This window comes from Mesoplodon bidens (genome assembly GCF_964165515.1).
Source record: "Mesoplodon bidens genome assembly, chromosome: 14".
NCBI classification, from domain to species: Eukaryota; Metazoa; Chordata; class Mammalia; order Artiodactyla; family Ziphiidae; genus Mesoplodon; species Mesoplodon bidens.
This window is the reverse complement of record NC_138170.1, coordinates 68,259,840-68,284,671: the sequence shown is the minus strand read 5'-3', so window position 1 is coordinate 68,284,671 and position 24,832 is coordinate 68,259,840. Positions and strand designations below refer to the sequence as shown.

At 53.8% G+C, this 24,832-nt stretch overlaps 1 protein-coding gene across 1 annotated transcript in view; it reads left to right on the top strand.

Moving 5' to 3' along the window:
- The window catches only part of KCNK3 (potassium two pore domain channel subfamily K member 3), a gene marked incomplete at its 5' end in the record, with an annotated part of 38,132 nt that extends 17,923 nt beyond the window's left edge, over positions 1-20,209 (top strand). The window contains one exon of the mRNA XM_081254273.1: positions 16,987-20,209. Coding sequence (XP_081110399.1) covers positions 16,987-17,897 — 911 coding nt within the window. The 3' untranslated portion in view covers positions 17,898-20,209. The remainder of the gene's footprint in view (positions 1-16,986) is intronic.
- Positions 20,210-24,832: the final 4,623 nt, after the last annotated feature.

Here is a 24,832-nt window from a genome sequence, read left to right as displayed (position 1 = left end):
TGCCCTGGATGGTGGACAGGGTCATGCCAAGAGGCCACGGTGGGGGACCTGTATTGGAGTGAGTGAGTGTGTGTGTGTGTGTATGTGTGCGTGTGCGTGTGTGCGCACGCATGCACGTGTGAGTGGTAGGGGTGAGGACACCATGTCTACAGGCTGGCTCATGGGAGAGAAGGTCCTGGCAGCTGGCTTCAGGCTGAAGTCCCTGTTGCCTGGAGTCCCTCTCGTCCTGGGCACTGTGCCAACCTACACCATCTGAGCTCCTGAGCCCTGGGCAGGGTGTTGAGCCTAAGAAAAACCTCCTTCACATCTCCTGGCATCTGCTCCCAAACTCCCTGCCAGCCCAGAGCTGTCTGGGCCACCAGCCATGACCAGCAAGGAGAGTGGGAAGCAGGTGATGGAGACAGAGCCCACAGGGGCCACGCTCGCTCCAAGGCCTCCCTGCCAAACCCAACCCATGCATCCAGACCAGCTTCATGCATCCGCTGGGAATCCACCACAGACACCGGGCAAGGTGAGCCAGTGGGAGAGGCACCCACCTCCACGCCAAACCTAATAACCTGGCAGAGAGTGGCAGGGGCAGAGGAAGGTACCGTTCTTCCAACAGGGAGACGGGGGAGGCGCCCCAAAGGAGGCAGCCCCGGAGGTGCCCTTCCTCAGAGGGCTGAAGAGAGGAGAGAGGGAACTCCAGGCAGCCCAACAGCATGAGGAAGTGCTCAGAGGTGAGGCGCAGAGGGGACTGGAAGTGTTGGGGGAGCCAGGAGAGAGCAGGCCAGGCTGGGGGTGCATTAGGTTGTGCACAGCCTACGTGCTGGGGCAGGAAACCCCTAGAATGTATTGTGTGCATTTGGGGAACTAAGGAAGGCTTCTGAGTGGTGAGTGGCGGCGCAGAGCTCTGCTTTAAAACATAATGTTAACAGGGGCTTCCCTGGTGGCGCAGTGGTTGAGAGTCCGCCTGCCGATGCAGGGGACGCGGGTTTGTGCCCCGGTCCGGGAAGATCCCACATGCCACGGAGCGGCTGCGCCCGTGAACCATGGCCGCTGAGCCTGTGCGTCCGGAGCCTGTGCTCCGCAACGGGAGAGGCCACAACAGTGAGAGGCCCGCGTACCGCAAAAACAAAAAAACAAAAAAACATAATGTTAACAACAGCTCCCACCTCCTGAGACCTTCCACATGCCAGGTCTTGTACTGTGTACTTTGCACACTGTATTTCTAACCCCAAAGTCACCCAGCTACCTAATAAGAGAGGGGATCAGAGAGGCAGTGTGGGTTATGGGAGAAGCAGCAGGCCTGCGATCAGGAGGCCTGGGTCCCAGGTCCAACTCCGGTGAGACACCAACCTTTCCAGGTTTCAGTGTCCCCAGACATCGAATGGAGACCACCCCTGCCCAGTGGGCCACATAGGGCTGCTGCGTGAATTCAGCAGGAATACTCCTAAACACTACAGTGTGCAGTGCCCTTATGGGTCTCCCCAGACTCATCCAGGGCCCTTCTGCTGCGCTGCTCACTTTGCCAGACACACCTGGGACACAGTGCTTGGGAGCCTGGCTTCTTCTTCTGGAGTGGCTGGAGCTTAGCCAGGGTGCCGTGCCCCCTTGGACCTGTGTGAGTAAAAGGGGACTTCTGAAAGGAAACAGCAACACTTAGCTGGTGTCAAAGACCCGCAGTCAGGAGCCCAGGCCTCTCTCTCCATCTCTCTCAGGCCACACCATCCCTGTCTCTGCTGTTTCTGCTCACTCTGGCTTCTCTTCCCCAATAACCCCGACTTGCGTGTGGCTTTGGATCACCCTGGTCTCAGTTAGGACCCAATTCTTTGTAACCCTGCAGCTCAGCTCCCCCAAAACTACCCAGCCCCTCAGCCCTCATCACAATTCCTGGGAGAGACAACCTGACTGGTCCACCCAGCTGATAGTTCGGGTCCTCTTAGATCAGGTACGCATCCCTAGTCCAATCCATAGTCCAGGGCCACATGGTACAAAGGTGCTACCTGGGCCCATCCTTAACTAGGGTTGTGGCAGGACAGCTCCGAAGAGGCAGGAAGGGGGTAGCCACACCAGACATGTCCACCACAGACAGCCTCCCTGGGGGCCCTGGGCTCCTGCCCTCCAGCTCTCCTCTCCTCACCTCCTGCTCTGTCTGGCTCCGGGCCTGACTGAAGCATCCAGGAATCTCTAAAGAGAACCTCCAGGGAGCTGTTCCCTGGGACAGAAAGGACTGGCCATTCAACTTCTGGGTTCATTAGGCTGGCAGAAAGCAGGGGAGGGGCTCAGAAGAGAGGGTCTTTGGCAGGATGCCATCAGGATGGATGCAGAGCCCTGAGACTCTAAGACCTAGATCCTACCCTGAGGGGCTTCCAGGGGTCTTAGGATGATGACCAGCGGGACACATTTTCCATGCTCTATTCGCAAAGTGAAGGGTCCCAGGGACACCTGAAAGTGCCTGGACTTTGAAGGCGAAAAGATCTAGGTTGAATCCTAGCTTTTCCAATTTTTATCTGCATGACCTTGGACAAGTAGTATTTAACCTGAGCCTTAGTTTCCTCATCAAAATGGAGTTAGTAATGCCCACCTTGAAAATCATGGTGAGAATTGAAAAGATTGCTGCAAGGGTGGCTGAGCTCCTGACACCGGTACAGTTATTAGTAGGTGCACTAGGAGCAGCGAAAGCACAGGCTCTCTTCTGGCCTATGACTGTCCCCTCTTTCTCTCCCCTTCCATCCTCTTATACTCCGTCCCCTCCCGGTTCCCACCTGCCACCCCAGACCCAGCTACACAGAGGGGAGGCCAGGAGGCGAGACCCCACACAGGGGACCAGACCTGCGCCCTGACCGCCTCTCAAAAGCGTTGTCCAGGGCCCAGCCCCACCCCGGGCCGGCCGCCCCCAACCTCCACTCTGCACAGGCAGACTTGACTAAAAGGACTTTTGCTCACAGAGGCATCACTGTGCATAAGGAAGTGGGTAAATATGCCAGGCAGCGTCTGCCAAGAGGCCAAGTGAGTGGCAGAGATGGATGCTGTGTGCAGAGCTGAGAGAAGGGGATGCTTGTGGCCCAGAACAGGAAGAAGGCTTCCTGGGAGAAGGCAATGGGGATGGGGTGGGAACACAGCAGCCAGCAATGCATCACTAGAGGCTGTGAGTGTTTTAAAAAGGAAGGCGGGGGGTGGCTTCCCTGGTGGCGCAGTGGTTGAGAGTCCGCCTGCCGATGCAGGGGACACGAGTTCGTGTCCCGAAGATCCCACATGCCACGGAGCGGCTGGGCCCGTGAGCCATGGCCGCTGAGCCTGCGCGTCCGGAGCCTGTGCTCCGCAATGGGAGAGGCCACAGCAGTGAGAGGCCTGCGTACCGCAAAAAAAAAAAAAAAAAAGGAAGGCAGGGCTTCACAATAACGCTGCAAATCTAACATTGGTCTAAAATTAAAAGTGTACTTTAAAAAAACATAAATGGTAGAAGATGAAGAAGGAGGAGGAAGAAAAGAAGAGGAGACGGAAAAGGAAGGAGAAGGAGAAGATGAAAGAGGAGGAGAAGGAGGAAGGAGGAAGAGAGAGTACGGCTTCAGACACTGACCTTGATCCAATTTCTAGTGACAACCAGGGCCAAGCAGCTCTGTGCAGCAGCCAGGGGTTCACACCACCCTGAACAATGCTTCCCATATCCAGGGGCATCTTCAGAGTCCCTGCTCCCAGCCACAGGAGCACTGGCAACATTGCTGTGCCTTCTGACTCCTGGTTTCTGGGGGCCTGCAGTCCCACCATCACAGAAGGGCCCCTTTGACATAGACTCCCCACATCCAGCGATAACTCTTCACTTAAGGCACAGTCTTCTCTCACCTGCCCACTGGCTTTTCTCTGTTCCCAGAGGGCAAGACTGAGCCATCCCCGTCTTCGCATCCTCTCCCAGCACTCAGCTTGGTGCCTGGCACAAAGTAGTAGGTGCTTAAGAAATATTTGTTCAGTTAATTAATCAAGGCCAGCTAAGAGGAAATAAAGCCATTTTTGCTTTGGTGATTTTCCAGCTGATTTTTCGAGACCAGACAAGTGTTGCAGCCTCCCTGGGGCCCCTCCTGCCCGCTCAGCCTCCCCAGATGCACCCCCTTAGCTGTTTCCAGGGCTGGCTCTGAGCTCTCCCACCTCCTCCTGCCTGGCTGGAGCCGGTGGAGGGTGTCTTCTGGGGAGACCCAGCACACTCTTGGATCTGGCCTCTTGGGAGAAGGGCTGGAAAGAGGAAGCATCATAGCTGGGGAAAGCACGTGCTTGACAGACAGGGAACAAGCTGCCATGACTTTTCCAGAACAACCTTAAGAAGAGCAATTCATGAAGGTCCCACTTAGATGGGCCATGGACCCAGATCCCTGACCCCAGCCCAGAGACCCTGGAGGCCACTGGGATGTGGAAGAAAGAGAGCAGGACTCGCCCTGGCTCTGCCACACACCTGTGTGGCCTTGTCACCCAGCCACTCAGCTCAGTCTCCTCGGCTCAAAACCAAGGCACCTGCCTTCCAGATGCGGCATCGAATCAACTCATACTGGTTAGGCTGCACGAGGCAACAGGTCTGAATTTGTACCCTGACTCAGCCACTCACTGGCTGTGTGGTCTTGAATGAGTTAGGGAAACTTTCCGTGCCTCGGTTTTCTCACAGGGAAAGTGGGGATAATATCTACCCCATAAAGTTTTTGTGAAGATTAAATGAAATAATGTAAAGCACTGGGTACAGTCCCTGGCACACAGATGCTCCACAAATGTGAGCTTTAAGATCTACTACGATGACTATGACTATGACTACTGCTGCTACGACATCACCACTACCACCATTACCATTAGCTCTACTGGGTGACAGGCACTGAGCTCCTGAGAAATACAAGACACCATCCCTGTCCTCAGAGTGCAGGAGGAGACTGAGAGGACAAAATTAGATGAAAAGGAGGAGGAGGTGGAAGAGGAACAGGCAGAGGAAGAAAGAAGAAGGAAGAAGGAAGCAGCTAAAGAAGCAAAAAGGAGTAAAAGCTCAAGGCTCCAGAGACTGGTCCCTAGGGCTAGATGGGGGTGGGGCTAGGGGTCCCTTTAGCACTCAGCAGTCAGAAGAGAGAACTTGGGAACCAACAAGACTTCAGGCAGGGACGTGCAGCCATCTCCTCCTTGACTCTCTGCGGCCTTCTGTGCCGGGAGGCTGTGTGGGGGGCGAGGTGGGAGGACAGTTTTGTCTCTGAAGAGTCAGCTCTGGCTGCCCCCCTACTTCAGTGGGACCAGCCCATCTCTAACCCTCCCCCTTCCCATGACAGCCCAAGGGTTCTCACCCTAGGCACAGCCTCTGCTCAGTGCTGACTAGGACAGCTCTGCAAAGGGCCCCAGCATCTGTGGGCCTAACACGCACCTGGAGGCTCAGGGCCATTGCTTTGGGGACCCAACTGTCCCACCGAGATGACTGCTTTCTTCATTGTTTGTAGGGGAGGGAACGTGGCCCCTCTGTAAGCCCAGAATCCTAGAATGTCACAGGACCTCAAGAACATCTCCTCCACCTCCCAGAAGAGGAGACCCAAGCCCAGAGAAGGGCAGGGTCTTACCTGTGACCATACAGTGGCACAGCTGGAAGCAGACCCCAGGTCTTCTGACTTCCATCCGGCCCTGGAGGGTCCTGAGGCGACCAAGTACAATGGAAAGAGAAGAGCCTTTGAATTTCAAGTTTGATTCTAGCATTTATGGCCTGAGATAAAACGCTTTACCTCACTGAGTCTCAGTTTCCACACCCGTAAAATAGAAAATAATAATAGTAAATACCTCCTCTACAGGATTGCTGTGCGAGCTCAAACAGTAGAATGTATAGAAGTTGCTTTGTAAATGACAAAGGGCTGCTTCAGTGCAACACAGAAATAGTTATTATTCTAGAACTTAGAGCACTACATATATTAAGGACTCAAAAAACGTCTGCTGGTTGAATGGATGAATGTTTGTGGACTGGTGAGTGATGAACAAAGGGCTCCAGGAGCGCTGACTTGTTTAGGTGAGTGGGATCAAGGAAGGCTTCGCAGAGCCGGTGACTTGTGAAATGGAATTTGATGGAGGAGTAGAAGCCCATCAGGGACAAAAAAAGAGCGTGAACAGGGTTCAGAAATGGGAAGATGCAGCCATGCCTCCAAAGAGCTGTGGATACCAATTCCACATGCAGGTTTGGGCTCCAGACCCTGCTCAAAACTCACGCCTATCCTCAGGGCCTGTGTGTGCTATGTGGAACAGGGGGAGCTAGCAATTTATTAAACCCTAAAATATAGCTTGTCTGAGAAGAACTAACCTTCTAATCTAACTTCCCATTTGATAGGTAAGAAAACAGAGGCTCAGGAGCTGACATGCCTTAACAAAGACCCTACAGCAGGCTCAGCAAACTAGAGCCTGTGAGCTGAACTGGCCCACCGCCTGCTTTTGTAAATAAAGTTTTTTGGAACACAGCCACGCCCATTCATTTACATATTGTCTAGGGCTGCTTTCTCCAGACAATGGCAGAGCTGAGTGGTTGCAGGAGACCATAAGGTCTGTCAAGCCTAAAATATTTGCTATCTGGCCATTTACAGGAAAAAGTTCAACAAGTCCTGTCCTACAGCAAGGTAGTGGCAGACCGAGGATGGGAGCCAGGCCCCCGACTCCTGGTTGGGTGTTCTTTAACCCCGTGCGTGCGTACCCTACCCTCTGGGGTCCACCTCGCCACGTGTAACACTGCCTGCAGGATGCAATTTCAGGCAGCCAGGCTCTGGGCAGGCTCAGCTCCAGGACACATGGTGCAGCCAACAGGGAACACCCAGGCTGGCCACTGTTGCCCCCATGACCCAACAAGGCTTCCTGTTGGGAGCAGTTCAGTCCCTTTTGGGGGAGTCTGACAAGGAGATGCCAACATGTGCCTGCTTCTCTTCCGTGGGCAAAACAGGAAGAGCCAGAGAGTGTAAGTGTAGGACTCAGGCCAGCCAGATGCCAGACTTACAGACACAGCCTTTCAAGAAGCACAAGAGTGGGGGTGGGGGGACTGGCATCCCAGCCATCTGCTGAGGTGGCCAAGTCCACTTTCAATTGTGCTGTAGAATTCCTTTCTCAATGCCAGACTGTCCCTGGTGGATTCATTTAATTAAAACCCCACCAGATCCAATCTGTTACAAGTTCTAAGCTCACACATGTTCTATCCAGCTAGTCATAGGATACAGACAGGCCACAGGCCTGGGCCACGGCCACCTGCTGCAGTGGCTGGGCTAGAACAGACCTCGCAGCCCTCAGGTCAGTACCCTCCCGGGTTCACCCAGTGTTGCTGCCCTGTGTTGTGTGGGACGTTGCCCGTTCTGGGCCTCGTGCTCTGTCCATCCTCCCTGGCTCCATCCCATTCAACCCTCAGGCTCATCTTTGATGACTCCTTTCCTTGATTCACTCATTCAGCAGAGATTTATTAAGTGCCAGTTACATGCCGAGCACTCCTTCTAAGTGTGAGGAATCTGGTAGTAACCAAAGAGACAAAAATCTCTGCCCTCATGGGCCTTACAGTTTAAATCCACAAATACAAGAGCATCTCACACACTGTACCTACTCTTTCCTTTCTCCCCTCTCCTTTCCTTTCCTCCTCTTTCGTCCCTTCCTCCCCTCCCCTCTCCCCTCCTGAACCTAGTTTAAGCCTGAGCACTTGACAATGGGACCATGCAGAGGCCTCCTGATGCATCCTCCTGCCTGCCATCTCCCACTGCCCTCCCCACCCCTACACATAGGGATGCCAGGAAAATCCATCTTCATACCTCTTTGGCGTGTACCTCCCCTGCTTAGAAGCTGTCAATGGTTCCTCAGTCTTCAAGTTAAGATTTGAATTCCTTCACCTCCCCTTCCAAGCTCTTCCCATTTTAGCTATTGCTCACCATACCAACCTTCACTATTTTCTGCTCCAAATAACCAAGAACTTTTGTTGTTACGTTTATAATATTCATTTCTTTATACTTAGTAATAGATTTTTGTAAAAAATATAGACTCTATAAAAGAAAATTAAAAGTAATCATGAGCCCATGATTCAAAGATAAACTCTTAGGAGCTTTTTAGTATATTTCCTTCCAACTTCTCTTTCTATGTGTGTGTATGTGTGTGTGCATAGCTGCATTTTTCAAATTTGTATATTTACGTGGGATCCCATTATACATGAAGGGCTGTATCCTACCATTTGTATTTAACCTTCGATGGTGGTTTTCTATGTAATTAAGAGACTCCTAAGAACAGCACTTTAATGGCTACACAATATTCCCCCACATAAATATACTTTAATATGTTTAACCAAACCCTATTGGTGAATATTTGGACTGTTTGCAATTTTTCACAATGAAAATGCTGCTATAAACATCCTTGTTCATAAATCTTTGTTCCAATCTCTGGTTATTTTCCCAGGAGAGATTTCTAGAAGTGGCATTGCAGGGTCACAGGCAGACACATTTTCAAGGCTCTTGAGGCATATCGTGTAGCTGCCTTCCTGAGAGAGTCTGCCTGTCCCCCTCTGCCCCCCATTTGTGAGCATGTCCATCGGCCTCAGGTTAATTTTCTCTGCCCCTAACATGCCACGTGTCTTCCTAGCATTGTGTCTTTGTTTCAACAGCTCCCCTCCATCAGAGCCCTGCATTTCCCACCCATCCTTTAGAGCTCAGGGCACATACCACCTCCTCCATGAAACCCTTCCTGATATCCAAACTGAAGTTCTCCACCACTAGCCCTCCCTCAGGTCCTGTCTTAAATTCTTCCTAAAACATTTCCTACCTTTGCCTAGCATCTTAATAATTTGTGTAATAATAACCTCTTCTTTGGGCGGGGCATTGAAGTTTTCCACTGTGTTTCCACTGAGATGTTTCATCTGATTCCCTTTCACATGGAAAGTGTTTTGAGGTCAAGGACTGTGGTTTGATCATCTGGGTCTACTTCCCCTGGCCCCATCACCCACCTCAAGCCTAGCCCAACCTCAAGCTAGCGCTTAATTTACTGGATGTTTACGACAGCCTTCACTCTTCCTAGTCCTACCAGAACAGACTTCAGAGGGCTCCCCTCTGCAGCGAGGACTGAGCTAGATCAGAACGCCCTGGATTTCAGTCCTGGCTCTGTCCTCGCTCCTCTCTGGGCTTCAGTTCACCCATCTATAAAATGAACGAGTTGAACTACATAGTCTCCCATACTCCAGGATAGATGGCTCCCGTGGCCCCTGGCCCCAGGCACCCAGAGCAGCCCTGGGGTGCCTCTGAGGGCCCCTGTGCAAAGCCAGCCTCTGGGATAGGCCAGAGGGAGCTGGCCAGGGAGGCAGGCCTGGCTCCAGGCCAGGCTGTGTCTGCAAACACTGACCTTGGCTGCCGCGGGGATTTTCCATGACACCAGCACCACCCCCCTCAGCTCCCCCTAATCCCATGTGGGCCTGGGGAGGGCAGAGGAGGGGGGCTGTCCTACATCAGAGAACCCTGAACCGGAGTCATAGGGGCACCTGCGGATGGAAGAGAGCTAAAAAAGAGACAGAGGAGAGGGCAGTGGGCCGCCACGTGGGAAGCTGGGGAGGAAACCAGGCGGAGGGGGATGACCATGGTGGGGAGTGGGGACAAAAGCTGGAAGAGGAGCCGGGAGGATGAGAAGAGAGGATCTGGAGAGGGGCAGGGCCGGGGGGCGGTGCTGTGTCTCCGAGCTGTCCTTCCCAGGCGCTCTGGCCTGGAGGTGGACAAACTCCAGACCCAGTTCTGCACACTGGTCCCTCCTGCCAACCCAGGTCCTTCAGGCCCCAGTGGTTTCCCAGGCCTAGCTCAGGCCTTGGCCAGGACTGGGGACAACAGGGGATTCCTCTGGGCCCTAAGGCTGATTTCATTTTGCAGGGTCCTGGGGGCCACAGGGAGGGCAGGAGCTATGACTCACAAAGGGCCCTCCTCTTATTCCCCACCCCCACTGCCGCCGACTGCTGGGTGTCTAGGGGAGGTTTCTCTCATCCACATCTCATACTTTTGGGCTGTCTGGGCTAAACAGCGTTGTCTGAGCAGCTGCACCCACCCGGCCTTGTGCCGGACACTGAGGGGACTTGCAGGCCCTCCGGGGGCTCAGAGCCCTGCAGAGCTCCTCTGCACAAATCCAGGCCTGAGAGCGAGGCAGAGGGAGAGGTCCCTCCAGCTTTGGGAAGGCGCTCCAAGGTTCTTGGAAAAGGCAAGGTCTGAGCTGGATCCTGCAGGATGGAAGGAGAGGGCCTGCGCTCCCCTCCCCATCTCCACCAAGCTGGGCAGCCTCTTTTTTCCCTCCCTCCCAGGGCCTGGGCCAGCTTCCTTCCGCCTCATCTCCTTTAACACACCAATTAGGTCCCTGTGGAGCCTCCGGTCCTACTTCCTGGCTTCTCACTGCTGCCACCTCCAGATCAAGGGGGCGGCTCCCTGTCTGTGCCTCAGGGTCCTCCGTGGGTCTTTCTGAGGTGCCCTCTGCAGGCCCAGCAGGAGAGCTCAGCCTCTTCTGGGGGTGCCTATGTCTCACAGCCAGTCCCCTGGAGCTGCCCCATCTCCCTCAAGCCCCCAGTCCTCTCCGGCTGCCCCACCAGACCCAGACAGCATGCTGAGGTCACACCCCCTCCCCAGGTGCAGCTTTGCATCAGCCCAGCTTGGCCCAGAGTGCACAGCCTTTGGGTACCTCTGGCCACGGGTCACCTCATCCATCTTCTCTCAGGGCAAACATTAGCCCGGCCAGGGCCATATTTACATTAGATAACTAGGTCTGCGGGAAACCAAGAAACAGGTTGCAGCTAGGCATTGCCAAGGCCAACCAGAGACGGGACACCAGAGAATCTCAAAGTCAGAGACCCGGAAGAAGGACCTTAGAATTCTTGTTGCTACAGAGGAGCGTTTCCCAGACTGTGCTCCAAGGAACACTTGTCCAGCAATATGCACTGTGAGAGAAGTGTTCCAAGGTCATACAAGCAGGAAAACTTAAGCACATTCTCCCAACTTCAACTGACCTTGCTCTTTTTTTTTTTTTTTTGCGGTACACGGACCTCTCACTGTTGTGGCCTCTCCCGTTGCGGAGCACAGGCTCCAGACGCGCAGGCTCAGCAGCCACGGCTCATGGACCCAGCCGCTCCGCTGCATGTGGGTTCCTCCCGGACCAGGGCACAAACCCGTGTCCCCCGCATCGGCAGGGGGACTCTCAACCACTGCGCCACCAGGGAAGCCCCCTGACCTTGCTCTTGAACACGTTAGTGGCTGTGATAAAGCCTCCACTTAAATCAAATGACAACAAATGCAGTTGAATTCAGCATTCCTGCAATTTCATTTAACCAAGCAGCACTTTTCTCATCCAACAGTTATTAATAGTCCATGAAATTGGTATTCCAGGAAATTACCTTCGGGAAACACTGATCTCAGAATGTCAATGCTGAAAGGAACTTTAAAGACCATCTAATTTTGATGTTCCACAAAATATTCATACTAATGATTAATATTTATTTATCCCAACATCCTAAGCATTTTAAGTCCACTAACTCATCAAGTCCCCAGAGCCACTCTATGAGGTAAGTGCATCATTATTCCCATTTTACAGATGAGGAAACTGAGGCACTTAGAAGATTAAGTATCCTGGCCAAAACTGAAAGCTGTTTGACTCCAGAGTCTGCTCTCACCTATACCACTAAACTGCAGAGATCCCCGTGGAAAATAGAAATAACAATTTTCAGTATTTCAAAAGCATAATAACTTAATTCAGTCTCAGAATCAGTTATCCCATGCTACTCAGAAGTTCTGACTGGCATATGTGTTCCTAATTAATTTTGATGGGAAAATAATTCATTTTTTCACAATTATCTATCCAGTACCTATTCTAGGTAGTAGCTACACTGTACTGATCAACATATTATACTTCATATGTAAAATATTTTAAAATTTAGACTGTATGAGTGGGTGTGAGTGAACAAAAAAACAAAAAAGGCATCCATAGCAGGGGGAAAAGGTGGGAACCCTTTATCTTGTCCTGTCTTTCCATGTCATAGATGAAGAAAATTGAGCCCCAGAGAGGAAAAGGGACTTGCCCAAGGCACAAGCTGGTTATGGTTAGGGCCAGGTCAGACCCCCAGATCTCCCGCTTCCTAGTCCCAAGCTCTTTCTTCCACCCAAGGCTGTGGTCAGCTTTCTAACTTTGTGGCCAGCTAGGCCAGGGGTAAGAGGTCAGACACTCAAGTTGGCGGGCATGTGAGGTCAATGGGAACAGACAGCTGAGTCCAATCCAGCCAAGGCCATTACCAAGGTCTCAGACTGGTTATTTGTGCTTCGACTGGAAGGAAATAGTCCACAGAGAGAAAAAGTTCAGTAAGAGGGAGGGATGGCCCCCAACCCTCTGCATCTCCCTGGAAGACAGAGCTTTGGCCAGTTTCTGAGGCCCTTGGTGATGTTGGGAGGAAAATAGAAGAACTAAGGCCCCAGGGTTCCCATCCCACCTAATTTTTCTTGCTGTCTCAAAATATTCATAATTAATATTTATGTCCAGCCACATAATTTTTAAATCTAGCCACTTGGCTTCCTCAGGTAAGTTCTATGCTCCAGCCAGGTTTCTAGGCCATCTCTTAGCTGGGTTGCTCCCAAGCAGGGGCTGCTGGGCTCTGGTTGAATGAACAGGTCAACCTTGGTTATACTGAGCCATAGGGCAGAGGACAAAGCATTGAGTGTGGAATGGAATACCCCAGGTTATAGTCCTGGCTCTTCCGTTCACTAGCTGTGTGATCTTGAGCAGGTCACTCTCCCTCTCTGGGCCTCCATCACCTCATCTGTACAATATAAGGACTGGGCCATATGGTCAGTAAGGACCTTTCTGGATCTGAGCATATGGTGGATTCAGGAAGCGTAGCTGGGAGAAGAGGGGACAGGAACAGCCCCAGTCAGCTCTCTGAGAGGCAGGGTCTAGAGTCTCAGGGTCAGGGCGTGAGTTCTGGCTGGTCGGTCCATCAGGTATAATGAGGGAGGATCCTCAGAGAATCAGCCCCGGAGCGTAGCCTCTATGTATGTCAGCAACACCCAAGGACAGATGGAGCCCCTCATCCTGAGATGCGCAGGGCTGGACAGGAAGGAGAAAACGGGGACTCCCTTTGCCCCCTCCCTGGTAAAAACCAAGCCTGAGCACTGGACAGGCGGCAGGCCTGCTGGCAGGCAGACAGGCCTTGCCAAACTCCCAGTTACTTCCCAGAAGTTCCAGGGCCCTCTGGGAGTGGTTCCACCCCAGCTGGCGCCCCTCCAAGCTGGGTGCCCACGTCAGCAGGTCTTCCCAGCTCCCTCGCCCTTTCACCCAGTGACAATAGAACAGGCGAAGGGGTGGGGGCATGCTGACCCTAGGCCCGATGCTTGGAGAAGCATCTGAATGCCCTGGCATTGCACCCCTGTTGCCATTTCTGCCCGATCCAGCTCAGGGCAGTGGCTGAGGACGAGGCTCCAAATGGACTGCTCTCCTCTCGGGTCTCAGTTTCCCATCCTGATCACCTTCCTGGGTGATAAATTGGCTCTGAGACATCAGAATGAGCTATGAGTCAGAAGGTCTAGTGGCCTTGGCCAACTCACGAGGCTTCTCCAGCTTTCATTATTCCAACTATAAAGTGGAGATAGTCATAATAATGACCTTGTAGGAAGTTTTTGAGAATTAAAGTTAAAAATGTATCTGAAGGATAAGATCTGCAGCCTCAGCATGTGGTAGGAAGTAAGGGTGGGCCCTGGAGGGCACCAGACCCCAAAGGTGGGGCAACACTGGACAGGACAGTGGCCGTGGCAGAGCATGAGACTTGGGGCCGGGGGGCTCTGTGGGCAGCCCACAGCGGGTAGTGAGGCTGCCAGGCCGGCAGGCACTGGGTTTTCCTAAAGGATGGTGGACCGGGAGCAGTTACAGCTTATGAACAGACACAGGTGAGGTGCAATGGTGGTGAGAGGGGATGCTGGGATGTAGTTGCCTGACCCCATCAGGGACTGTCTGCCACTCAGGACTGCACTTTCAGGCCGACTTTCCTCTGTGAGACCCCTCACTGGTCCTTCTGTCATGAACCCCACAGGTTCCAAAGTACTTTTATGTCCAGTCTCTCCTTTACTCCTTTTTTTTTTTTTTTTTTTTTTGGCTGCGCCATGCAGCTTGCGGGATCTTAGTTCCCTGACCAGGTATCAAACCTGGGGCCCTGGCAGTGGAAGTGTGGAGTCCTAACCACTGGACCACCAGGGAATTCCCTCTCCTTTACTTCTGACAGCAGCTCTGGCAGTGGTGGCCAGGGTGGGGATTAACAGCTATAGCTCAACCCCCAGAGTGCAGAGCAGACAAGAGAGGTCCAAAGAGGGGAACGGATTTGCCCAATGTCACACAGCCAGCCTGTGGTCAAGCTGGGGCTGGTCCATGCCTCCCTATCCCTGTTCAGCCATGGCCACAGTGCTGTTCCCTCCCCCGCATCCTATGCTGCGCCGGCCTTGGGGACGGGGAAGGGCAGGATGAGCAGCTGCTTTGACTCAGAGCCTGCCCAGCTGTCGAGGTGAGTTGTGGTCTGGCTGCTGTGGCCGAGCTGGCGGGCACAATCTGTTCTCACCCTGCTGGGGTGCAGACGGGCCAGGCATGGTAGCTCAAGAGCTCAGCTATCCAGGCCCCTGGCAAAGGGTGACACAGTCACCAGCTAGATGCCATGGTCAGGGAGCAGGGGAGCCCATTCTAAGGGCAGCCCACAGCCTCACACACCCCAGCAGCAGTCCCTCGACCTCCCTGAGCTTTAAGATTCACATGGCTTTAAGCTGACAGAGATGCAAAGTTTACTGGAAATGAGCTGTCTGCCAGCCCAGGTGATCTCTTGGAAATGTGAGGGAAACCTGGCACTTCATTGTGAGCTGTTACTGAGCGCTTGTTATGTACCAGACTCTGTGCTAAGTGTTATACACATTATCTCACTTATTTCTCCCCAAAAGTCCTGTGATGCAGGTGCTACTTATTAGCCCCATTTTACAGATGTGGACACTAAGGCTCAGAGAGGTTTTTTTTTTTTTTTAGAAAATACACAGTCCATGGCAGAGTCAGGATTTGAATTCAGATCCCATACCAAAGCAGACGGTATCCTGCCTTGCCATCAATTCATCAAACATATTTTGGGCATAGCCTATGGTCATGGCTGGCAATGGGGGGGTAAGGAGGAACATGACAAAGTCCAGCAGTGCCCACCCCCACCCACCCCAAGCTAGTATTTAGCTGTACATATGTATTTACAGTTGGGGGACCTGAGTGACAGAGTAGGGGATGGTGGTAGTACTGGCCCTGGACTTCAAAGCGGAACATTCTCAGTGCCACTCAAAGCAGGGATCACTTCCAGCTGTGAGCAACCCAGGATGGCTGCAGAGAAGCAGCAGCATTTTTAAGTTTTTTTTTTAATTTTTTAAAATTTATTTTATTTTTGGCTGCATTGGGTCTTTGTTGCTGGGCGCAGGCTTTCTCTAGTTGCGGCGAGCAGGGGCTACTCTTTGCAGTGCTCGGGCTTCTCATTGTGGTGGCTTCTCTTGTTGCGGAGCATGGGCTCTAGGTGCTCGGGCTTCAGTAGTTGTGGCATGCGGGCTCAGTAGTGTGGCTCGTGGGCTCTAGAGCACAGGCTCGGCAGTGGTGGCGCACAGGCTTAGTTGCTCCGCAGCATGCAGTATCTTCCTGCAACAGGGCTCGAACCCGTGTCCCCTGCATTGGCAGGCAGATTCTTAACCACTGTGCCACCAGGGAAGCCCCTGGTTAAGTTTTGATAAGGCTTTAAAAGGTGGGAAAAACGGAAAGCATTACTTTATTATAATAATCCTGTTAATAAAAGTAATAAATATCTTAATAGCTCAGTGAAGGAAGCAGGGCCAGGACCAGCAGACATAATTTTACAAATGAGGAAACATGCTCAGAGAGGGGGAGTAATTTGCCCAAGGTCACACAGCCACTAGTGACAGGGCCAGAACTTGTGCCTAGGGCTTCTGAGTTCCCATCTAGGGTCCTTTCCCCTCTAGGTCTTCAGGCAGAACTCTTGACTTAGGCCATGTGATGGTTGGCTCAGAGGGAGGCTTTGCCTCTGCCTGGCTCCTGGCTGGGTGAGGGCTGAGGGGCATGGTAGGGCGTGATAGGGTTGAGACTGTCTGACTGGTGATAGTAACACCTGGAAGGACACCCAGGGCCCTTGCTTTGACAAAGGCAATGCCGCATCCCCATGAGCAGAGACCCTACATTGGGGCCAGGCATAGAGGATGACGCCAGGGCCCCACAGAGGGTTTGATGAAGAGTCTGGGGCACTAATTCATGGGGGGAGGGCACTGTCTCCTTTCTCCTCCTCTGACACGGGTGGGCCAGCTGCCTCTGGGAGACTGGTGGGCCCCAGGGGCGAACTACCCCCATAAGCTTTGGCTGGAAGCAAGGAAGTCATCAAGGACCCCCAGGGTCCCTCCCTTCACACTGAATCGCAGGATGCAGGACTCATTCAGTCCAACCTCCACCCCTTGTAGTCAAGGAAACCGAGGCCCAGAGAGGACTAGGAACAAGTCCAAAGCCCACAGACACTAAACTAGAATCCAGGTCTCCCAACTGACTTGCCAGTACCGCTTCACGCTATCCACGCTGCCTCTAGACTAAGTTCCCAACAGCAGCACGAGTCAGCTCCTATTCTGGGTAGAGAAAATGGTCGGGTCTTTGAAGCCAAACGGACTCTAATTCAAACGCAGGCTGCTCTGCCTCCAAACAGTGGGACCCCGGAAAAGTCACTTAACCCTCCCTGCTTCCTCTTTCCTTCCTACATACCCCCTGGAGTGGTCATGACAGTAAGCGAGAAATCATCAGCAAGGAACTAGCACAGTGCCTAGGGACAAGGATGCACCCATAACTGTGAGTCGTCTTCTCTTCGGCCAAAGGAAGAAGAGGCCAGACTCTGCGAGGTTGGGGAAGGAGAGGGGAGAGCAGGGGGAAGGGAGGCAGGTTTCTGGAAGGGCAGCCCCATAGCACGTGTTTTCTCTCCTCTTCCCCTTCTTCCCCCAGGCTACGGCCACGCAGCGCCCAGCACCGACGGCGGCAAGGTGTTCTGCATGTTCTACGCGCTGCTGGGCATCCCGCTCACGCTGGTCATGTTCCAGAGCCTGGGCGAGCGCATCAACACCTTCGTCAAGTACCTGCTGCACCGCGCCAAGAGGGGGCTGGGCATGCGGCGCGCGGACGTGTCCATGGCCAACATGGTGCTCATCGGCTTCTTCTCGTGCATTAGCACGCTGTGCATCGGCGCCGCGGCCTTCTCCTACTACGAGCACTGGACCTTCTTCCAGGCCTACTACTACTGCTTCATCACGCTCACCACTATCGGCTTCGGCGACTACGTGGCGCTGCAGAAGGACCAGGCGCTGCAGACGCAGCCGCAGTACGTGGCCTTCAGCTTCGTCTACATCCTCACGGGCCTCACGGTCATCGGCGCCTTCCTCAACCTCGTGGTGCTGCGCTTCATGACCATGAACGCCGAGGACGAGAAGCGCGACGCCGAGCACCGCGCGCTGCTCACGCGCAACGGGCAGGCGGGCGGCGGCACCGGCGGCGCGGGAGGCAGCGCGCACACCACGGACACCGCCTCGTCCACGGCTGCGGCAGGCGGCGGCGGCGGCTTCCGCAACGTCTACGCCGAGGTGCTGCACTTCCAGTCCATGTGCTCGTGCCTCTGGTACAAGAGCCGCGAGAAGCTGCAGTACTCCATCCCCATGATCATCCCGCGGGACCTCTCCACGTCCGACACGTGCGTCGAGCAGAGCCACTCGTCGCCGGGAGGGGGCGGCCGCTACAGCGACACGCCCTCGCACCGCTGCCTATGCAGCGGGGCGCAGCGCTCCGCCATCAGCTCCGTGTCCACGGGCCTACACAGCCTGTCCACCTTCCGCAGCCTCATGAAGCGCAGGAGCTCCGTGTGAACGCCTTGCGGGGCCTGGAGCACCTGGGAGCGCGGGCGGGGCGGGGGGCTCCTGCCCGGAGGAGCAGCGGGGTCGGCGAAGAGACCGCCCCAGCCGCCTTTGGCGCCCCTACACCCCTCACCACCCTCCCCCGCCCCCCATCTCCGACTGTGCCTGCTTGCACCAGCCGGCAGGAGCCGGGGCTCTGAGGACCCCTGGAGCCCGCATCTGCGCCCTGCAAATTCCGAGAAATGTGAAACTTGGTGGGGGGGGTCGGGGAGGGAAGGCAGAAGCTGGGAGCCTCCCATCCCTTTGGAAAAAGAAGGAGCTCCCCAATTCGCAGAGGCCCTGCTGGTAACTAGACCATCACCCCCTCCCCCTGTCCCTTACGGAGGGACCTTCGTGTTCTGTGTAAGTTTGCATCTCTATTTATACCTCTGTCCTGCCAGGTCTCCCACCTTCCCTTGGATCCAAAAGTCAGGGTGTCTTTGTCGAGGTCACCCCACTCAGTCCCACTCCCCTTCCTCATCCCCAGCTGTGTCTCCCAGTCTCCCACTACCTTTTGTGTTGTTTTGCATGGCTTTGCAGTTATGGAGGAAATGGAAACCCAGCAGTCCCTAAAGCTAGTCCCCAGAGGGCAGGCAGATGGAAGCGAGGACAGGCAGGCTGCAGAAGGGGTGGAGAAGGGAAGGGGGAGGCAGGGGCCAAGCAGTCTGCAGGGTGGTCCCCTTGGTAGGTGAGAGCTAACTGGCCTCCAGTCACATCCTCATGTGGGGCCGGAGGGAGTCCAGCCTTCCAGACACTGGCCTTGAAATCAAACAGAAAACCTCCTCCTTGCCATCACTGGCCGCTGCTGCTAATAACCGACTCTTAGATCCGTGAAGTGAGTTTGAAAACCCTGTCCTGACTACCCATTCGTTTGATTCTCACCACACCCGAGTTAGGTCACCAGGGCAGGAGTTGTCATCCCCATTTTACAGATGACACTGAGACCCAGACAGGTAACATGACTTGCCCAAGGTGACACAGGTAGCAAAAGGCAAAGGGGAGCAAGAACCCAGGCTGTTTGTTCTGAGCCTAAGTGCTCTTTCTTTCGACTCCTCTTCCCGCTCTTTGAAAGCAAAGTTCCCAGCCTGCACACCCTGGCATTGTGTAGGCAACTGGGCCTTAGACCAGAACCAGAACCCAGGACTGAGCCAGTGCTGGGCTCAGCCGCTCCTCTGCTTGGCCACGAGGCAGGGCTCTGAGTGGGCCGCTGAAGCAGGGTAAGACCACTCGGTCAATGAACTTCCTACTTACAAACAGGGGAGTCCTTAGGGCCAGATAAGCAGAGCTGGGGCTGACAGCAGAAAGGCCAGGAGCTGGAGCTCTAGGAGCTGGGGAATTGGGCAGAGCAGCCTAGAGAGCTGGCAGGTGTATCCTCCTGGGACGTGAACCCTGACCCCACAACCAGTGCCGGTGCCTGTGTCCCAAGTAGCTAGAGATAAGCCATAGCTGCAGCAAGGAACGCTCCTCCCAGGTGTACCCCCTGCCTACCCTACCTGCAACCCAGAAGCCCAGGTAGAGAGCAACAGTTGGAGGTGAGACCCTAGGCTCCACGGTCAGGGCCCAGAGCTAGAGCTGGGACCGTGACTCAGGACAGCATCAAGGGATGGGTGAGGGGCCTCTCCCCCTCCAGCTGCCCCCTCTTACTGTTTCCGTGTTAGCTCCTTAACACTGCTGAGCAAGGCCAGCCCTGGCATTCAGGGAAGCTGTAGTGGAGGCCCCCAGGGTGATCAGCCTTAGCCCCACCCTGACCCTGCGCTCCGGCCTCTGGGCACCCCTGGGAGGGAGGGAAGAAGTCTGGCCTGGCCTGTGTGTGAGTCCCGTCTCAGTGTGGAGGATCTGGCTGCCCAGGTGCCACAGAGAGCAGGGCCCAGGATCCGGGGCTGCCCTCTGTGTTTATGTTGGGGTGCCTCTGTCTGGTGTACGACCCTGCCCTCGAGGGGTCCCGTCCCGTCAGTCCCAAGGGAGCCACAACCAAAGCTGTAGGGAGATGGTGGGGAAGGAGGCCGAATGGCCCTCGCGGAGCACGGCAGACTGCTCGGTCTCTGGCCAGGTCTTTCCTAGGGAACTGGAAGGCCGGTGTTGCTTCTCCCTCACCCCCTCCCACTGAAGGCAGCCTTTCTGCTTCCCCAATGCCTTATGCCTGGGCACACTGCCACAGAATATGCAATACGTGTGGGTGACATGCCCCCGCGCCCACACCCTCACCCCGGGCAGCCCCTGGACCCCACAGGCCGCAGCTGCCACGGCCTCCCTTCAGCCCCTCCTGCCTATCTGTCTTCACACTGAGAATGGCACCTAATAAATGCTGTCCATGGAGACCAGGGTCAGGCTCAGCCGCCTCTGTCATCGTGTACCCTTGGCACTGCCAGGGAGTGGCCACTCCCCCTCTGGGGTCTGAGGACACACCCGGCAGACGCAGCTCAGGGGTGAGATACATTGCAGGCACCTCTCTTCCAGGTACATTTTCCTCTGGGTGTGGAGGGACAACTCAGCCTGGGACTGGGCCCCAGAGCCCAGGATAGACCCGGAAGCAGATGCATCCTCAAGTGGTGCCAGTGCCTGGAATCAGCTAGCCAGTGGCTTCCAGATGTCACTGAGTACAATCCACAGTGGCCTTTGACACCACAACCCATGCCTATCTCTGTCTGTCTTTCTTTCATGAAACAATACTTAACCCCTACTACAGCCAATGCACTCTAATACTTTCTATTCTAGTTCATGTTATAAAATGCTGCTCACAACCCACTAAATTGATTTCTCTCCCCACTAATGGTTTGCTCCCTGCAGATTGAAATACACTAGAGAAATAAAGGCAGTGTGGGTAAGACTGCTTTATCCCAGTCCTCCCACCCACCCACATAAGTCAGTTGAAAAATACAGAGAGAGACCTACTTACTGGGGATCCAGGGGTCGAAGAAAGAAGTGGTGGCACCTGCAGGAGGCAGGACACAGCCAAGCCTTGTGTGACGGCGCTCCTGGCTGCTCCTTGCAGCTGCAGGCAGGCCCCCGGGACACACTGCTTGGCCTTCGGCCCTTGGGGTGGCCACGGCACAACCGGCCCTGAGCTCCCATTGGCTCACCGCACCTAAGACCACCTCATCAAAAGCCAGGGCTTCCTGCCCACGGCCTATCTGCCTCTGTCTTTCTTAGAAGAGCTAAGTTAAACAATGTCATTTTTGAGGTCAGCAGTGACCAGTCCAATATCGCTTTGACTTTCCTAAGAAGTTCCTACAGGACATAAACTTGCTGACACTTGCCCTCTTTTCTTCATTGTCTAGGGTGAAATAATCAGAATTTGAAGGAATTCCCCAAGGGGCTGCAGTCATCCCAGTCTTCCGGGGGTGATCAGAATCATGGCAGCAATGACCTGCACCCCAGCCCCTGCCCATAGCTCCTAATGGCTCAGAATTGCCCTCGGTCCTACCGTGGGCTCTTTATCTCCAGGTGATGCCATCCCCACCCTCCTCACTTCCACACAGCCTCTGAGGCATCCTGCACTAAAAAAATATATGTACAGCAAAACAAAAATAGAAAACCAGCACCCCAGAGCGGGGTGGGGTATAAATATACCAAGACTCTGACTGATGTGGTTCCTCTGTGCCAGCCTCAAATGGAAACAGAAGCTTCCTGGGAGCTAAGAGAGAAAAAGGTCTGCAATGGAACTCTTCCCAAAATGTGTCCCATGGTATACCTTGTGGCCAAAAGAGTTCCTTGGTCAGATGAATCTGGGGCAACACTGCACACATCGCTCAAGTGTGGAGTTTCCCGAGACATCTTAGCCCAGTGAAGGTTCTGAAAAGGCCGGCGGCAGACACAGCTGTTTACCTGTGCTTAAACTCACAGCATTGCCCAAAATCACTCCCAGCACCAGTCCTTCTGTTTGCACGACGTTTCCTCACACCCCGGGTCCCACAGAGCACGCTTTGGGAAATGCTGATCTAGTGAAACCTGTCTGATGAAGAGAGAAGTTTGATCCTACCCCCTCAATAAATTCCAAAAGGAGCTTAGCTTATAAGTCCTTCTATAACTGAAGACCGTGACATTATGAAATACATATTTTATTCCTTATTATACGTCAGGTCAAACCAAGGCTCGGAGTAGCTCACGTGCCAAGATCAGGCGGTGGGCTGGTGGCAGAGCTGGGATTTGAGCCCAGGCCTGATGGCTCCGAGGCATAAGCTCTCAGCCACCTCGCTGCGTCCTGTCCCCAGGTGGTCCACGTCTTCAGCAAAAGTTTGGTGGAAGTCGCAGAGCTATTTAGGACGTGTCATTTCTTATTCAGAATCTTGGTGAGTGGGGAGACTATAACCTAAACATGTCTCCCTTCCAGGATGACAGATCCTGATGCAGCCAGGAAATTCTGTTCCATCTTAAGTCCTCGCACTCCCATAGATAGGACCATTTAGCTCCTTCTTTCTTTTAGCTTCACTACAACTTATCTCAGGAAGCCAGGGGCAGGGAAGGGATGTCTAGGGCCAGGGAAGAACTTCAGAACAGACACACAGTCAGAGGAGAAAGCAACAGCCCCTCCTCAGGGCGCACCTCGCCATCTGCACTGAGTAGCATGAAGCTTAAGCCCCCCTGTCGCTCCCGAAGCTGGGTTCAGCCTAGAAGGCTGAGACTTCATTTCCCTAGGGGCCTTTGAACAGCCCAGTCTGTAGTGGACACGGTCCCCTCCTCTTGCCCAGTGATACTGAAACAACAGCCTCAGGCACTGCCATCACCTTGGTCAAAGTTTGCAAAGAATCACACACACACACACACACACACACACACTCCTCTAGATTTCTGGTCCAGCTCCTCTTTCTCAGAGGAAGGGATTTTGGTTCAGAGAAAGGAAGTGAGATGCTCAAGGTCAAGAGGCAAGATAGCGGTGTAGCCAGGATGGGTATCCAGATAGCCTCACTTTCCACACTCCCTCCCCACACACCCACACAGAGTAGGGGCCCAGCCTTCTCTGACTCTGATTTCAGATGAAAGCTGCTAATTGCTAATCTCTGAGGTTGAGTCACTCTCACTCTCATGCTGGAAATTTCCCACATCTACATCTGGACACACACCAGGAGACTCACACCCCCGCCCCTCATTCACCCAGCTGCAGGCGAGGGCCTTGTGGGTAGTGCCACCCTTAGGATAGGGGCTGTGATGGAATTGACATGATCTTCTCCATGATCTTCTCTGGCCGTGAACTCCCAGAAAATCCACGCTAAGGGCGTTTTCCATTTACAAAGCCCTCTCACTTCATTCTCTCGTTGGTTCGTTGGACAACTCTGTGATTTAAGTGAGGATTAACGCTCCCATTTTACAGATGACAGAATTAAAGGAAGACTCAAGGTCCTGAGAGCCGGCACTGTTCCACATTCACTTCCATATTGTTGATGGTTGTGCCGGGCCACGGCTCCCTGTGTGCCCCAGTACCTCTGGGCCCCAAGTGTCCCCCACAGTGTGCCAGGCTGGTTCCCATGGGTTGGGGAGGCCCAGGTGGATGTGACTCACAGAACCTATTAGCAGAAGGAGACAAGGAGTCATGAACATTTTACCCACTTCACCATGAGCCCTGAGCAAACTTTGTCCAGAGCCATGGACTTTGGATTAAGGGCAGCACAATGCCCTTAATAACAACCCCCGCCCTTCAGCTGGAAGGGCCACAGGATCCCTGGGAAAAGGTCGTGACTTTGACCCAGGCCAAGTCCCTAAGTGAACACTCTTCCACAGTTCTTGTTCCCTGAAGAGGGAACACGTGAACAGATCCTCCCTGACTACAGAGTATTCTGGTCTGACTACCGGATCAGAGTGGTAGGAAGAAGACCGACAGCCCTGGGCTTGTTCTGGACCCAGCATCAGGGTTTGAGAGGTACTGTCCTTCCAGATTGCACAGGTCCAACTGGGGAGACTGAGGGTGCCGCTGGGGCAGGGAGCCTGGCCTGGGCTGTGTTGTGCTTTGTCCTCACCTTTGTCGTAAAAACTCTCATCCTGCCCTTATTTCAGGCCACCAAAACTTCTAAGGAAACTTTTGACTGCCAGAAGTACTGTGCCAGCCTCTCTCCAAAGGTAAAGGACATGCCCGAGAATCCAGGGTATGTTCATAACTGAACACCTACTATGTGCCACGACTTTACAAATCTCACAACCACCCTGTGAGGCAGGTGCTGTTACCCTCATTTTGGTAGGTGAGAAATGTAAGACTCAGAGAGGTTAAGTGACTTGCCCAAGGTCACACAGATAGTAAGTAGCAAAGCCGCACCCAGGACCCTCTGGCTCTAATGCTCAGGCACTTTCCAGTGCACACCCGTGCCTGGAATACATCTAGTCCAGCCTCCCCACAAAACAAGAATTGCCTCAACATCTTCCCTACCAGGCCATACAGCCTCGGTTTACAGGACCCTTGTTCTCTGAGGCCACCCCTTCATTCACTGAAAAGCAGCTCTAATGACCATATGGAGACATTGACCATATTCTTTCTATTGAGACAAGAACTGCTTCCAGTTCTGGCTGTGCCTTCTGGAGCCACAGGAAGTAACTCCCTCTGTTTCGGGCATTGCTCTAAAGGATTCAAGATGGCTCCCCACATGGGCAGGTACCTCCCAGTCTTCTCCAGGTTAAATGTCCTCTTCTTTCAGGCACACCTCCATAAACAGTACATCTAGACCTCTCACCAGCCCTTCTCTGGAAGAGCTTCAGGTTACTTCTTCCCCAGGAGTTTGATCCGTCATGTGTGGTCCAGCCGCACAGAGGTGATGAGCATCCCCTCCCTTGCTCGGGATGTTCCTATAATGCAGCCTAAGAGCACGTCTGACATATGGGCAGCCACCTCACGCTGAGCTTGCAGCCCACCGAAACTTTCCCGGAGCTTGTCGTGTGAACCACTGTGACAGACACCACTGGTTACCTAATCGAGAGCCATCCTT